General features: G+C 37.3%; 1 protein-coding gene across 1 annotated transcript in view; it reads left to right on the top strand.

The window, feature by feature from the left end:
- The window catches only part of pde5ab (phosphodiesterase 5A, cGMP-specific, b), a 126,943-nt gene that overhangs the window by 20,241 nt on the left and 88,548 nt on the right, over nt 1-18,154 (top strand). Inside the window, exons 3-6 of the mRNA XM_061913926.1 lie at nt 3,832-4,005; nt 13,394-13,483; nt 13,694-13,765; nt 15,776-15,865. Coding sequence (XP_061769910.1) covers nt 3,832-4,005; nt 13,394-13,483; nt 13,694-13,765; nt 15,776-15,865 — 426 coding nt within the window. The remainder of the gene's footprint in view (nt 1-3,831; nt 4,006-13,393; nt 13,484-13,693; nt 13,766-15,775; nt 15,866-18,154) is intronic.

Raw genomic sequence — 18,154 nt, forward strand, 5'->3', positions numbered from 1 at the left:
TTTTTGTCGCCCTGGTGGATGAGTATTCCAAAACTGATTGTCATGATCCACGTCTTGGATCATGGCATATTCTGGTTTTGGTTCTGTTGATCACATTCTGTCTAGTATTTGTCTTTCTCAGTTCTTTGTGGCACTTTCTGGTTTTGTTTCCGTTGTCATAGTTACCCATTTAGTGTCACCTGTCTCTGCTTTGATCACGCGCACCTGCCCTTGATTATTTATCTCCCTATATATGCCCGCCTCTGTTTGACATTCAGTCTTGGACTCTTGCTTGCTACACGCAACAGCTGACGCCGCTCTTCCAGCATTGTGGTAAATCTATTTTTGTATACTTGTTAGCTTATATGCTATTTTGTTTGTTTATGTCCCTAGCTTCCACGCTAGCGTCCTTTGTTCTTTCTAGCTCCCAAGCTAGTTCTGTTGGTTTTTGGTTAGTGCCTTTGTGCAAGTGTTTTTGTTCTTAGTTTGTTTTTATTATATAAATAAATTCTAATCCCTCCCCTCATGCTGTGTTCCATCTTCCGCTGCACCTACGAGAGAACTCGTCACCACAATGCCACCGAGACGTCACACTGATCTGGTTATCATTATGAGCATAAAAAACTAAATAATATTTATTTTTATATACCAGAATATGATATTATATAAACACCATAGCCGCTGTTTCTTCAGACTCTTGTAGCATTCACTTAAGAAAACATCAGTAGAAGAGGACGCAAAATGGATTACTTATGTTCTAATATGCAACCACTGATGTGTGCGCTGTATGTGCAAAGCGAGGCCAGACCTGGGCAAAGTACGGCCTGCGGGCCACATGCGGCCCGTTAAGATTTTCAATCCCGCCCACCGGACATTCTAGATCAATTTTTTAGACATTTAACATCAAAACTGTTGCAAATCGGTCGAGAAATGTTGAAGAAGTAACATGTTTAATTGAGAAATGGTATTATGTAATTCCTGGAATTTCGGGAAAAACGGGAATTTTTCCAGTTCAAAAAACAACTTTGTTTTTTGTCCTGATTAAGAGGAATGTTTTGACGATGGAACAGTTCAACTGGGTTTAAACATGTGGAAGGAGTAGTCGCTGTCATGTCCTTGTGATCATGTCTGCTTAGTTATGATCTTTTTTGTTCTTGACTCCATTAGTTCCTGTTTTTCCGAACCCTGGTTTGTTTTAGTTTCCATGACAACCATTAGTTTTACCTGGCTCATTTGTTTGGACTCAAGCACCTGTCAATAATCACAGAACTATTTAAGCCTGTAGTTGGCAGGCAGTCACCCTCTACACACCCTTGATACCTGATTGCTCACTTCTTGCCATAGAGTCATGCTTTTCAATTCACAGTAAGTGTTTTCGTTTTTTTTGTCCATAGTTCTGCCATTGTGCGAGTTTTTTTTTTCAGAGCCAAGTTTTGAACCTCTGCTGAGAGCAACTTTCCTTTGTTCCTTTTTTTGAGTTAATAATAAAATATGTCATCACCTTCACGCCATTTCCTGTCCTGTTGATTTGCACCACGGGAAAACAAACCACACCACAGTCCTAGTCATGACAGTCGCCAGAAAAAGGGGTGGAAATAGGGTTTTGGAAAAACCAGGACTTCTGTAAAATCCTGGAATTTTTTTCAAACTTTGAAAAAAGGTAGTTTACATTTCCAGGATGATGGAATATGTTGAGGGTAGAATGATTTGGATCGGTTGAAAAATGTGGAACTGGTGGAAGTTTGAAAAATGGCCAAATCATTTCGTATGGGAAAAATGGCCCGGAAAACCTTGAATTCTGGGAGATCTGGGAATTTTTGAAAATGTTCTAGGGAAAAGCGACGATTCCTGTATAGGGCTGAACAGTTTGATATTGGAACCGCTTGAATTGGGTGAAAAATGTGGAACTGGTGGAAGTTTGCAAAATGGCCAATTAATTTTGAATGGGAAAAATCCCCCGGAAAACCTTGAATTCTGGGAGATCTAGAAATGTTTGGAATTTGTTAAAGGAAATCTGGCGATTCCTGTATAGGGCTGAACAGTTTGATATTGGAACGGTTTGAATCGGGTGAAAAATGTGGAACTGATGGAAGTTTGAAAAATGGCCAATTCATTTTGAATAGAAAAATGCTCCGGAAAACCTTGAATTCTGGGAAATCTAGGAATTTTTTAATTGTTCAAGGGAAAGCCGGCGATTCCCGTGTAGGGCTGAACAGTTTGATATTGGAACGGTTTGAATCGGGTGAAAAAAGTGGAACTGGTGTAAGTTTGAAAATTGGCCAATTCATTTTGAATGGAAAAAATGCCCGGAAAAACCTTGAATTCTGGAAGATCCGGGAATTTTTGGAGATTTTCAAGGGAAAGCCGGCGATTCCCGTATAGGGCTGAACAGTTTGATATTGGAACGGTTTGAATCAGGTGAAAAATGTGGAACAAGCGGAAGTTTGAAAAATGGCCAATTCATTTTGAATGGGAAAAAATGCCCCGGAAAACTTTGAATTCTGGGAGATCTGGGAATTTTTGGAATTTTTCAAGAGAAAAACGGCGATTCTTGTATAGGGCTGAACAGTTTGATAATTGAACGGTTTGAATCGGGTGAAAAATGTGGAACTGGTGGAAGTTTGAAAAATAACCAATTCATTTTGAATGGGAAAAATGCCCGGGAAAACCATGAATTCTGGGAGAACTGGGAATTTTTTGAAATTTTCAAGGGAAAGATGGTGATTCCCATATAGGGCTGAACAGTTTGATATTGGAACTGTTTAAATCGGGTGAAAAATGTGGAATTGGTGGAAGTTTGAAAAATGGCCAATTCATTTTGAATGGGAAAAATGCCCCAAAAACCTTAAATTCTGAGAGATCTGGGAATTTTTGGAAATTTTCAAGGGAAATCCGGTGATTCCCTTATAGGGCTGAACAGTTTGATTTTTGAAGTGTTTGAATCGGGTGAAAAAAGTGGAACAGGTTAAAGTTTGAAAAATGGGCAATTCATTTTCAACGGGAAAAATGCTCCGGAAAACCTTGAATTCTGGGCGATCTGGGAATTTTTGAAATTTTTCTAGGGAAAGCTGGTGATTCCCGTGTAGGGCTGAACAGTTTGATATTGGAACGGTTTGAATCGGGTGAAAAATGTGGAACTGGTGGAAGTTTGAAAAATGGCCAATTCATTTCAAATGGGAAAAATACTCCGGAAAACCTTCATTTCTGGGAGATCTGAGAATTTTTGGAATTTGTCAAGGGAAAGCTGGTAATTCCCTTATAGGGCTAAACAGTTTGATATTGGAACTGTTTAAATCGGGTGAAAAATGTGGAATTGGTGGAAGTTTGAAAAATGTCCAATTCATTTTGAATGGGAAAAATGCCCCAAAAAACCTTGAATTCTGGGAGATCTGGGAATTTTTGGATTTTTTCTAGGGAAGGCTGGCAATTCCCGTATAGGGCTGAACAGTTTGATATTGGAACGGTTTGAATCGGGTGAAAAATGTGGAACTGGTGGAAGTTTGAAAAATGGCCAATTCATTTTGAATGGGAAAAATGCCCCGGAAAACCTTGAATTCTGGGAGAACTGGGAATTTTTGGAATTTTTCAAGGGAAAGCCGGCGATTCCAGTATAGGGCTGAACAGTTTGATATTGGAACGGTTTAAATCGGGTGAAAAATGTGAAAAGTAGAGCGCCAAAATCAAGAGTAGATGGAGTTGAAGAAGTTGAATAAATTGAATTTTGGTGTAGCATTCACACAATAACACCAATTACATATACTACCAGTATCAATAAGCAATACCGATATTGATAAGTTCCCCTCCGTATTCTGCCAATACCAACTTTTATTTAAATTCTACGTGTTTTCACAGGTGGGCGAAGACAGCTCCAACACAAAGTTCTTAGTCAGCCGCCTGTTCGACGTGGCCGAGGGTTCCACGCTAGAAGAATCTTCCAGCAGCTGTATCCGACTGGATTGGAACAAAGGTATAGTGGGACACGTAGCGGCCACGGGACAACCACTCAACATCAAGAATGCTTATCAGGTAAAGACTTTTGTATACCCCTTTCTTAATCCAGGGTCTACCTTCTTGTTGGTTGGATTTTATTCAATGAAATAAAACAAAAGGAAAATAGCTTCTCCTCTTGAGATGCTTTTTTCAAACCCGGAGATCCCACTCAATCCCTCAAAGGTCATAATTTAAAAAAAGTAAAGTCGCAACATTTACGAGTACAACATTAAAATGTTGCAGAAAAAAGTTGCAATATGAGTACTATAGATGTCTGATAATGGCTTTTTTGCCGATATTCCGATATTATCCAACTCCTAAATAACGATTACGATATGCCTCATTTTGTTGTGATGCCCCGCTGGATGCAGTAAACGAAATAACAAGATTTTCCAAAATAAATCAACTGAAGTTATTGGGAAAAAATGCCAACATGGCACTGCCATATTTATTATTGATGTCACAACATACCTCAAAACAGCAGCTTGGAATTTGGGACATGCTCCCCCTGAGGGAGGATGAGGAGGTTGAGGTGGGGGAAGCGGGGGCTGTAAATTGTAGCGTCCCGGAAGAGTTAGTGCTGCAAGGGGTTCTGGGTATTTGTTCTGTTGTGTTTATGTTGTGTTACGGTGCGGATGTTCTCCCAAAATGTGTTTTTTCATTCTTGTTTGGTGTGGGTTGACATTTTGGCGCATTTTTGCAACAGTGTTAAAGTTGTTTATACGGCCACCCTCAGTGTAACATGTATGACGAAGTATGCTTACTTGTGTGTGTGAAAAGCCGAAGATATTATGCGATTGGGTCGGCACGCAAAGGCAGTTTATTGGCGCTCTGTACTTCTCCCTACGTCCGAGTACCACTCCGTACAGCGGCGTTTTAAAAAGTCATAAATTTTACTTTTTCAAACTGATACCAGTAATTTCCGATATTACATTTTAAAGCATTTATCGGCCAATAATATCGGCAGTCCGATATTCTCAGATATCTCTAATGAGTACAGTACTGTAAAAGTATCATCCTAATGCGACTTTAAGAGTTGTGATTGATGACAAGAAAAATGTTGTCTTTTCTTGTGATATCGCAATAATTGAAAAAAAGGTACATTGTCAAGAAAAACAATTTTACGAATAAGAAAAATAAAAACAAATCTGAGAAAAAAGTCTGAATTTTGTAGGTACAAAGTCCTAATATTTAATAGAAAAACATTTTCAGTTCAGTGTTAATGTTACGAGAAAAAACTTTATCCAACGAAAATAAAGTACCGTACTTTCCGGACTATAAGACGCACTTAAATTCCTTTTTTTCCTCAAAACTTGACAGTGCGCCTTATAACCCGGTGTGCCTGACGTACGGATAACTTCTGGTTTTGCTTACCGACTTCAAAGTGATTTTATTTGGTACACAGTGAAAGGATAAGTGTGACCAGCAGATGGCAGTTACACATAAGATATACCTGTAGACCGCAACATTAAAGTTAAAGTGCCAATGAATATCACACACAATTGTTGGGGTGAAATTATCCTTTGCATTTGACCCATCCCCACAGGGGAGTAGTGAGCAGCAGCGGTGGCCGCGCCCGAGAATAATTCGGTGATTTAACCCCCAAATCCAACTTTTGATGCTGAGTGGCAAACAGGGAGGTAATGGGTCTCATTTTTATAGTCTTTTCGTATGACTCTGCTGGGGTTTGATTTGAGCTCACAACCTACCGATCTCAGGGCAGACACTCTAACCACAAGGCCACTGAGTAGGTTACACATACAAGAGATACGTGTAGACTGCAATATGACTGAAGTAAACAACACCAACATTTTATAAGTTCCATTGAAAATATGGAACATACACAAGTGCTCACGACGGGGAGTCCCAAGTTAAAAAAATATATCTATTTATTATTATTTAAAAAGATATTTCCTTTTTAATCCATTTTCTACCACTTGTTACCAGCGTCCAGAATCCGCCCAACAAAAAGTCCCAAGTTTAAAAAAAAAAAAATATTAATAATTATTATTATTTATATATTTTTTATTATTATTTTAAAAAATATGTGCTTTCTAATCCATATTTTATCCGTAAAATGAAATGCAAATTTTGTTATAATGTTCTGAAATAAAAGTTGCATAATCACAACAAAAAGGTTTCAGTCTTAGGCGAAAAACCTCTTTGTGTAGAGTGGTAACTGTACGAGCATAAAGTAACGAGACGTTAAAGGAAAATATTTACTGGAACCAGAATAAAAGTACCGTATATTCCGGACTGTAAGGTGCACTCAAAATCCTTTATTTTTCTCAAAACTCGACAGTGTGCCTTATAACCAGGTGCACCTAATGTACGGAATAAATTTGGTTGAGCTTACCCACTTCGAAGCTATTTTATTTGCTACATGGTTAAATAATAAGTGTGACCAGTCGATGGCAGTCAAACATAAGAAATGCATTTAGACTGCAATATGACTGAAATAAACAACACTAACATTATAAATGTTCCTTTGAAAATATAGAACATTACACACGACGCTCAAAATCTATCAATATGTTTTAGTAGGACTTTGGTAAGCTATGAAACTGCACTGCTTGATGGATTGTACTGTGCTTAACATACAATAATTATTATGGTGTGTGTATAAGGTAAGACACATTATCTGGTGTTTTGTTTTGCAATATAATGCAAAAGCAACTTTTCTTACCATCTGGTACCTGTAGATCCTTATCTGGGATCTACATAAGTCCTGAAAATTTGTGCGCTTCCGCCTTTATAGTCAATGAAGACACCGTAGTCGATAAGCTTCTTCTTTTTCTCTATCTTCTTGTTATGGGACATTCAATTCTCCACTGTTGCCAGTTCTAATATAAAGTAGTGTAAAGTTATTTCTTATGTCTGTCATGAAAGGGCTAAAACATACCGGTGTAGTAAGTGTACATTATTCACCCAAGGAACTTTATTATAGAGTTCCGGTCGGACGGTTTTTCATGGGACACATATTCGGCTTTTTGTTATTGTACCAGTGAGCCACAGATGAGGAGATGCTGCTCTGTTATTGATTGAAGTAAATGCTGAATGTCATTAAAACAGTTAGCGCCATCTTTTGACACTTCTTCCACTCCCGTCCTTGCACGCTACACCGCTACGACAAAGACGACGGGGAGAAGACGCTGTCGAAGGTGAGCCACGTAAATAAGACCGCCCACAAAACGGCGCATCCTGAAGCGACTGTCAGAAAGCGGCTTAAAGATGATCTGTAAAACATCATCTTTGTAACATTTTCACCAAAGAACCACCATTACATGTTATGTAGACCACAAGCAAGTGTTTTAGATTTAGAAAAAAAATCATAATAATTTGACTCCTTTAATGCACCTTATAATCCGGTGCACCTTATACATGAAAAAAGATCAAAAATAGACCATTCATCGGCAGTGGGCCTTATAATCCGGTGCGTCCTATGGTCCGGAAAATACGGTAGTCATCTTAGGGCCTTAGCCTTGAATGAACACTTGATGCATATAATCACAGCAGTATAATGATTCTATGTGTCTACGTTAAAACGTTCTTGTTCATACTGCATTAATATCGGCTCATTTTAAACTTTCACGCAGAGAGGGAAATCACAACTAAGTCAAAACTGTTTTTTATTAAAGTTATTAAGCAGTGGCACAAACATTCATGTCATTTCAAAACAGAAAGTGCAAGATTGTCAGAGACATTTTAAAACAAGCTATGAGTGCACTTTTGTGCATGATGTCACTAAGATGACATATCAAAACAACACTAAATTAAAGTGCACTTTTTGTACAGAACGCCACTACAATCGTTTAAAACAAATAAAGTGCACTTTTGTGCATGATGTCACTCAAGATATTTCAATAAATGTCAAATAAAAATGAGCTGCATAATAGGAAATCGAATAGTGTTCGTCCTTCGCTATGTGGTAGGTTCCTTCTGTTGTTGACTACTTTTTTTCATACGGTGTTGATGTGGAAATATTTGCTTCGGCATTTTGTTGGTACCAGAAATGTTGACATCCAGAGTTTTAAGCACTCTTCATTCTCTAGCGCATGGGTGTCAAATTCTGGCCCGCGGGCCAATTAGTGGCCCGCCGTTTAATTTCATTTGGCCCTTGAGGAAATATCAAATTAACATTAGAGCTGGCCCGCCGGTAACACCACATTCACCCCTAATACTCATACTTGCCAACCCTCCCGATTTTCCCGGTACAATCCCGAAGTTTAGTGCCCTTCCGGAAAATCTCCCTGGGCAACCATTCTCCTGATTTCCACCCGCACAACGATATTGGAAGCGTGCCTTAAAGGCACTGCCTTTAGCGTCCTCTACAACATGTCGTCACGTCCTCTTTTCCTCCATATAAACAGCGTGCTGGCCAAGTCACATAATATATGCGGCTTTCACACACATACATGTGCGAATGCCAAGCATACTTGGTCAACAGCCATACAGGTCACACTGAGGATGGGCGTATAAACAACTTTAAAATTGTTACAAATATGCGCCACACTGTGAACCCACACCCAACAAAAAGGACAAAACACATTTCGGGAGAACACCAGCACCGTAACACAACATAAACACAACAGAACAAATACCCAGAAACCCTTGCAGCACTAACTCTTCCGGAACGCTACAATATACACCCCCCGCTACCACCAAACCCCGCCCACCTCATTTTTATTTTATTTTCGAATTTATTAGCCTGTGGAAAAAGTTAATGTTGATATTTACTTTAGAAGGCTGCAAATAGAAAAGAGTTGTTTAATGTTTTTAATTAAATTGTATTTATTATAACCCTGATATTTTTTCATTTGTTTTTTGAAAGTTGATTTTGCACTATTACGTTATATAAGCTCTGCCTGTTCCATGGGAGGAAGCCCGAGTACCCGGAGGGAACCCACGCAGTCACGGGGAGAACATGCAAACTCCACACAGAAAGATCCCGAGCCCGGGATTGAACCCAGGATTACTCACAACCTTCGTATTGTGAGGCAGATGCACTAACCCCCGTACGACCGTGCTGCCCTATTTAAGCCTTGCTTGTTCAATATTCATTGCAAAACTTGTTTGGGTCCCTATTAAAAGGTTAAGTTGTTCAACCTTGGCCCGCGGCTTTGTTCAGTTTTAAATTTTGGCCCACTCTGTATTTGAGTCTAACACCCCTGCTCTAGCGGGTGACTTTTCAAATGATGCTACATTAGCAGTGCTGCTAATTTTTGTAGCAACGCTTTTGCCCCATGTTGAACATATTCCCGCTTGAAGCCAAACCACCGCCCGACGATGATTCCTATGCTGTTTTTCTTGGTAATTATTTCTTCCTCCATTCGTACCTTCTCTCTCTCGTATTACCACCCGGACTTCACCGTTTGCATCACAGCTAACGTTTCCATGTCGCTACCTGTCTGCTCTGCGGGAGCGTGTGACGTTGCATATGTGACGTGTGTAAGAAGGTGCGCTTGGTTTACGTCTCTGTGAGAAGGAGAGACAAGAAAGAATGCCCGGAGCTAAAAGCAACTGCGTGAGAACATATACTCGAATATCACGATACAGTCATTTTCTATATCGCACAGAGACAAACCCGCGATATATCGAGTATATCGATATATCGCCCAGCCCTAACATGACAAAACATTGGCATCGTCAATTAAAAGTATATATTTGTTTGAAATAAAGACATTGCCAGAGTAGTAATCTCCCATGCATACATTTGCAAAAAAGTGTTTTTTGTTATTAATCCATCCCGAAGGGTCAGTTAAGAACCGAACTGAAAGAAAACCGTGACAATTTTACCCATCCTGTATATCCAATGGGTCTGTTCCAAATATGTTATCAACAATCATTCTAGAAGAAAATGCAAGTTAGATAAGTATTTCTAAGAGGAAACTATTCTTCGGTAGTGTGGCTGTCATTATTGAGTAAAAAAAGTCGTAATCTTAGGACAGGAGTCGGCAATCCAAAATGTTGAAAGAGCCATTTTGGCCCCCGAAAAATAATAAAAAATCGGTTTGGAGCCGCAAACAATTAATATCCTTCTATAAGTGATATAATGAAATCAACACATGATGTAACATGTCTGTATTAGTTAAATTAGCCGACTATCAAAATCACTTTACAAGTCTTATACAGGTGTTATATTGAAGACAACACATGACAACACATCTATATTAGCTATATTAGTGAAGTGTGAAGTGAATTATACTTATATAGCGCTTTTTCTCTAAAGACTCAAAGCGCTTTACATAGTGAAGCCCGATATCTAATTTTTACATTTAAACCAGTGTGGGTGGCACTGGGAGCAGTTGGGTAAAGTGTCTTGCCCAAGGACACAACGGCAGTGACTAGGATGGCGGAAGCGGGGATTGAACCTGCAACCCTCAAGTTGCTGGCACGGCCGCTTTACCAACCGAGCTATACTGCCCCTTGGCCAAATTTTATTTTTACAACATTGAAAAACATTATTAACCTTCTCAGAGGGTGAGATAACTCCTCTGAATCAGTGGTCCCCAACCCAAAAATATATATTTTTTTAATTTTTAATGTTTTTATTTTTATTTTTATTAAATCAACATAAAAAACACAAAATACACTTACAATTAGTGCACCAACACAAAAAAACTCCCTTTTTCATGACAAAAACCTCCCCTTTTCATGACAATGAAAAAAATAAGTAAATAAATAATTTGTCCTGGGCCGCGGGACAAATTATCAAGCTTTTACCAGTCCACAGCTAAAAAAAGGTTGGGAACCACTTCTATAAATGACTGTCTTAAAATGGCCAAAGGTATAGATGTGTGTGTCCAACTTAAAGGAAATGGCGGGCTGTCTTCTTCTAATGGATTTATTACAATCTATGCATGCTGGGTAACGTTTGCTGTGGTCTGGAACAACATGGCACACAAACAGCTATCAGTAATGCAGCCAATATAACATACAGATAATACATCATGAGAAATGCAGATAAAAATTAAATACACAGAGGACTTAGGAAACTAAATGAGCTAAATTATACCTACAAGTGAGGCATAATGATGCAATATGTACATATAGACAGCCTAAATAGCATGTTAGCATCGATTAACTTTAACGTAACTTTAAATTAGCTTGCAGTAATGCAGTGACCAAATACGCTTGATAAACACTCCACACAAGTCAATAACATCAACAAAGCCCACCTTTGTGCATTCACGCACAGTATAAAACGTTTGGTGGACAAAATGAGACAAAGAAGGTGTGGCATAAAATATGTATTTCTCTGGCATGTTAAAGAAAGTTAAACATGTAAACAAACTATGGTGAGTTCAAGGACCGCCAAAATGAGGAAAAAATGGTGTTCGCCAAATACTCTCATCAGAGAATCATGTTTAATATACACAGTGGGATTTCTAACAATTAGGGAGGATTGTGTCATGTTGTCCTCCTACAGAAACTCTATCAAAACAAAAATATAGTTTCCCCCCATCTTTTTCTATTTTCATACATTATTGAAAAAGCTCCAAGGAGCCAGTAGGGCAGTGCTAAAGAGCCGCAGGTTGCAGACCCCTGTTGTAGGAGAATAAATATGTTACGTTATGAGATCCAAGTTTTGTCAAGAAAAAAAAAAGTCATCTTGAGCCTAAAAGGGTGATTGAAAAAGTACACCATGAAAAATGGTATCAGTCTGCAGGTTGGACACTACAATGTTGTTTTGTGTGCAGAACACAGCTCAGTTTGGTGTGGGTCACGTTAAAACTTTGTGGGTTTCAGGTCTTAACCTTGCTGAAAAATGGTCTGTTTTTGAGTTTGACCGCTTTTTTTAATGAGCAGAACGACACAGCTCATGATTGCTCATTGTTATGTGGTTGCTCGGCAACCAGGAAAGGATGATGATGATGACGGCACCGCCGGCGTGCTCTTCTGTGTTTAAGTACTGTGCAAGGACAATCCACTTTAATCAAGTTTGCCTTTGTACGCTTCCACTATGGCTTTTACTTATAATTAATACATACACAATATAACCACCTGCACTGTGTTGCACTGTCCTACATGTAATATTTTATATATATATATATATATAAAAGTATGTATATATTTTATTTTATATGTGTATATATTTACATAAAAATGTATGTGTGTGTGTATATATATATATATATATATATATATATATATACAGTGGAGCAAAAAAGTATTTAGTCAGCCACTGATTGTGCAAGTTCTCCCACTTAAAATGATGACAGAGGTCTGTAATTTTTATCATAGGTACACTTCAACTGTGAGAGACAGAATGTGAAAAAAAAATCCAGGAATTCACATTGTAGGAATTTTAAAGAATTTATTTGTAAGTTATGGTGGAAAATAAGTATTCGGTCAACCACTGATGGAAGGAGGTTTTGGCTCAAAATCTCATGATACATGGCCCCATTCATTCTTTCCTTAACACGGATCAATCGTCCTGTCCCCTTAGCAGAAAAACAACCCCACAGCATGATGTTTCCACCCCCATGCTTCACAGTAGGTCTGGTGTCTTGGGATGCAATTCAGTATTCTTCTTCCTTCAAACACGACGAGTTGAGTTTATACCAAAATGGATACATAGATGATACAGCAGAGGATTGGGAGATTGTCATGTGGTCAGATGAAACCAAAATAGAACTTTATAGTATAAACTCAACTCGTCGTGTTTGGAGGAAGAAGAATACTGAATTGCATCCCAAGAACACCATACCTACTGTGAAGCATGGGGGTGGAAACATCATGCTTTGGGGCTGTTTTTCTGCTAAGGGGACAGGACGATTGATCTGTGTTAAGGAAGGAATGAGTGGGGCCATGTATCGTGAGATTTTGAGCCAAAACCTCCTTCCTTCAGTGAGAGCTTTGAATGGTTGACCAAATACTTATTTTCCACCATGATTTACGAATAAATTCTTTAAAATTTCTACAATGTGAATTCCTGGATTCACAGTTGAAGTGTACCTATGATGAAAATTACAGACCTCCTGTCATCATTTTATGTTGGAGAACTTGCACAATCGGTGGTTGACTAAATACTTTTTTGCCCCACTGTATGTATATATATATATATATATATATATATATATATATATATATATATGTATGTGTGTATATATATATATATATATATATATATATATATATATATATATATATATATATATATGTATGTATGTATGTATGTATGTATATATATATATATATATATATATATGTATATATATATATATATATGTATTTATATATATATATATATATATATATATATATATATATATATATATATATATATATATATATACATATATTATAAAGTCGTACAAAATGACTAATGCCTTGAACCAAATTACATATGTTATTTTGTCCTTGTTTTTTTTTTCTTCAATATAATATTTATGTATTTTTGTGTTGTGGTTTTTTTGAACAGGACCCTCGGTTTAACGCAGAGGTGGACATGATCACGGGTTACAAGACTCAAAGTATTCTTTGTATGCCCATAAAGAACCATAAAGACCAGGTAAGATCATCATTTAGTTATCATATAAGAACTTCATCATTTTAGAAGAAAAAAAGTTGCACAGATTGAAAAAATCCAATATTAAGTCTTTTTACATTACTTTTACAATTTACTTGACTATTTGATGAACCAATGTTTTCCTTGTTTTAGCACCATGTCAAATGAAGTAACAAAATCTAAGTCATTCCAAATGTGTCTCAATCATTTCAGGTTGTTGGAGTGGCTCAAGCTATCAATAAGAAACATGGAGAGGATGGAGCCTTCAGCAAGCAGGATGAAAAGGTGAGGAAATGTCTAAAAAGCGCCAGCATTCTTTAACATTGAGGGCTCATCTGTTTCAATAAGTTGTGATGTTACAAGAATAAATCAAACTTAAAAAAATTATAGTACAAATATGAACTGATAATATTTACAAAACCCAAAACCAGTGAAGTTGGCACATTGTGTAAATAGTAAATAAAATAAAAACAGAATACAATGATTTGCAAATCCTTTTCAACTTATATTCAATTGAATAGATTGCAAATATAAGATATTTAATGTTCAAACTGAGAAACTAATATTTTTTTTGCAAATGTAGAATGTAATGGTAGCAACTCATTGCAAAAAAAATGGCACAGGGGCATTTTTACCACTGTGTTACATGGCCTTTCCTTTTAACAACACTCAGTAAACGTTTGGGAACTGAGGAGACACATTTTTTAAGCTTTTCAGGTGGAATTTTTTCCCATTCTTGCTTGTTGTACAGCTTAAGTTGTTCAACAGTCCGGGGTCTCCGTTGTGGTATTTTAGGCTTCATAATGCGCCACACATTTTCGATGGGAGACAGGTCTGGACTTCAGGCAGGCCAGTCTAGTACCCGCACTCTTTTACTGCGAAGCCATGCTGTTGTAACACGTGGCTTGGCATTGTCTTGCTGAAATAAGCAGGGGCGTCCATGATAACGTTGCTTGGATGGCAACAAATGTTGCGCCAAAACCTGTAAATACATTTCAGCATTAAGGGTGCCTTCACTAATGTGTAAGTTACCCATGCCTTGGCCACTAATACACCCCCATACCATCACAGATGATGGCTTTTCAACTTTGTGCCTAGAACAATTTGGATGGTTCTATTCCTCTTTGGTCCGGAGGATACGACATCCACAGTTTCCAAAAACAATTTGATATGTGGACTTGTCAGGCAACAGAACACTTTTACACTTTGCATCAGTCCATCTTAGATGAGCTGGGGCCCAGCGAAGCCGGTGGCATTTCTGGGTGTTGTTGATAAATGGCTTTGGCTTTGCATAGCAGAGTTTTAACTTGCGCTTACAGATGTAGCGACGAACTGTAGTTACTGACAGTGGTTTTCTGAAGTGTTCCTGAGCCCATGTGGTGATATCCTTTACTCAATAGTGTCACTTTTTGATGCAGTACCTCCTGAGTGTTCGAAGGTCCGTAATATCATCGCTTACGTGCTGTGATTTCTCCAGATTCTCTGAACCTTTTGATGATATTACGGACTGTAGATGATGAAATCCCTAAATTCCTTGCAATAGCTCATTGAGAAATGTTGTTCTTAAACTGTCGGACAATTTGCTCACGCATTTGTTCACTAAGTGGTGACCCTCGCCCCGTCCTCGTTTGTGAATGACTGAGCATTTCCTGGAAGCTGCTTTTCTACCCAATCATGGCACCCACCTGTTACCAATTATCCTGTTCACTTGTGGGATGTTCCAAATGAGTGTTTGATGAGCATTCCTCAAATTTTTTGCCACTTGTGCCAGCATTTTTGAAACATGTTGCAGGCATCAAATTCCAAAAGAGCTAATATTAGATAAAAAATAACAAAGTTTACCAGTTCTAAAATTAAATATCTTGTTTTTGCAGTCTATTTAATTGAATATAGGTTGAAAAGGGTTCACAAATAATTGTATTGTGTTTATATTTGCCATTTACACAACATGCCAACTTCCCTAGTTGTCTTTTTTTTTTTACTATAATAGTTATGTTTTTCTGCCACATTTGTAATGTTAAAAGTGCAAAGTGTAATATTATGATAAAAAAAGTTATTTTTCTCTCCTCAAAATGTTATGGTAGTTAAAATAAAAGTTGCTTATTTCTGAAAGAACTTATGTTTTGCAAAGATCATTGTAGTTTTAAGAGGATAAAGACAAAAATGCCTATTCCCGAAACATTTCTATTTGATTAATGAGAGATAGTTGTGATATTATATAGGGATAAGGAGTTTGAAAATGGTATCTTACACAAATCAAGTTGTTATGAGTGTCCTTCTGTGTGTTGCCAACAGGACTTCTCAGCTTACTTGGCCTTTTCGGGCATTGTGCTACACAACGCGCAACTCTACGAAACATCACAACTAGAAAACAGACGCAATCAGGTGGGTGTCAACCTTTCTCGTCACAACGAGTTATAACATGATTTTTCAACTGGATTGGTTAGAGCAGAGGTCACCAACGCGGTGCCCGCAGGCACCAGGTAACCCGTAAGGACCAGATGAGTAGCCCGCTGGCCTGTTCTTAAAATAGCTCAAATAGCAGCACTTACCTGTGAGCTGCCTCTATTTTTTAAATTGTATTTAATTACTATCAAGCTGGTCTCGCTTTGCTAGAAATTTTTAATTCTAAGAGAGACAAAACTCAAAAAGAATTTGAAAATCCAAGAAAATATTTTAAAGACTTGGTCTTCACTTGTTTAAATAATTTCATTTATTTTTTTACTTTGCTTCTTAGAATTTTCAGAAAGACACTTTTAGAGAAAAAATACAACCTTAAAAACATTTTTAAATACATATACCTTTTTTACCTTTTAAATTCCTTCCTCTTCTTTCCTGACAATTTAAACCAATGTTCAAGTATTTTTATTTTTTTATTGTAAAGAATAATAAATACATTTTAATTTAATTCTTCATTTCAGCTTCTGTTCAAACTTATTATGATTAAAATTCAAAAAATATATTCTGGCAAATCTAGAAAAATCTGTAGAATCAAATTTAAATCTTATTTCAAAGTCTTTTGAATTTCTTTTAAAATTTTTGTTCTGGAAAATGTAGAAGAAATAATGATTAGTCTTTGTTAGAAATATAGCTTGGTCCAATTTGTTATATATTCTAACAAAGTGCAGTTTGGTTTTCAACCTATTTAAAACATGTCATCAAAATTCTAAAATTAATCTTAATCAGGAAAAATTGCTAATGATGTTGCCATAAAGTCTTCTCTTCATTTTTTTCGGTTGAATTTTGAATTTTAAAGAGTTGAAATTGAAGATAAACCATGTTTCAAAATAAAATTTTCATTTTTTTCGTGTTTTCTCCTCTGTTAAACCGTTCAATTAAGTGTTTTTTTCATCATTTACTCTCAACAAACAACCTTCCGTAAAGGAAAAAAAAAATGTATGACGGAATGACAGACAGAAATACCCATTTTTTAAAAATATATATAGATTTATTTATTAAAGGTAAATTGAGCAAATTGGGTATTTCTGGCAATGTATTTAAGTGTGTATCAAACTGGTTGCCCTTCGCATTAATCAGTACCCAAGAATTAGCTCTTGGTTTCAAAAAGGTTGGTGACCCCTGGGTTTGGAGGCACAACAACAGCTTGGAACATGTTACTTGTCTTTTGGACATTTTAATCTGAAAAAAGGAGAAAAAGGGAGTTTGTGCGTACAGCGCCAATAAGAGTGACGTCAATATTTTCGATTGATTGAAAATGGTCAACCTACAAGATCAAGATTGTAATCGTACAAGAACAGTTATCTATTTTCCAGACGGAAGTCGTCATTATGCCATAAAGTTAAAGTTAAAGTACAGTGGGGCAAAAAAGTATTTAGTCAGCCACCGATTGTGCAAGTTCTCCCACTTAAAATGATGACAGAGGTCTGTAATTTTTATCATAGGTACACTTCAACTGTGAGGGACAGAATGTGAAAAAAAAATCCAGGACTTCACATTGTAGGAATTTTAAAGAATGTATTTCTAAATTATGGTGGAAAATAAGTATTTGGTCAACCATTCAAAGCTCTCACTGATGGAAGGAGGTTTTGGCTCAAAATCTCACGATATATGGCCCCATTCATTCTTTCCTTAACACGGATCAATCGTCCTGTCCCCTTAGCAGAAAAACGGCCCCAAAGCATGATGTTTCCACCCCCATGCTTCACAGTAGTTATGGTGTTCTTGGGATGCAACTCAGTATTCTTCTTCTTCCAAACACAACCAGTTGAGTTTATACCAAAATGGATACATGGATGATACAGCAGAGGATTGGGAGAATGTCATGTGGTCAGATGAAACCAAAATAGAACTTATACTTATGGATGTCCGATTACCGTAATTTCCGGACCATAAGGTGCACTGCTGTTGAAAGGTCTATTTGGATCGTTTTTCATATTTAAGGCGCACTGGATTATAGGGCACATTAAATGAGTGATATTATTATTTATTTTTTTCTAAATGTAAAACACTTTCTTGTGATCTACATAACATGTAACGGTGGTTCTTTGCTCAAAATGTTCCATGGATGATGTTTTACAGATCATCTTCTAGCCGCTTTCTGACTGTTGCTTTATTTACGTGGCTCACCTTCGACAGCGTTTTCTCCCCCGTTATCTTATCTTGATGGAGCGGTGTAGCGTGCAAGGACGGGAGTGGAAGAAGCGTCAAAAGATG

Source organism: Nerophis ophidion, linkage group LG10, assembly GCF_033978795.1.
Source record: "Nerophis ophidion isolate RoL-2023_Sa linkage group LG10, RoL_Noph_v1.0, whole genome shotgun sequence".
NCBI lineage: Eukaryota > Metazoa > Chordata > Actinopteri > Syngnathiformes > Syngnathidae > Nerophis > Nerophis ophidion.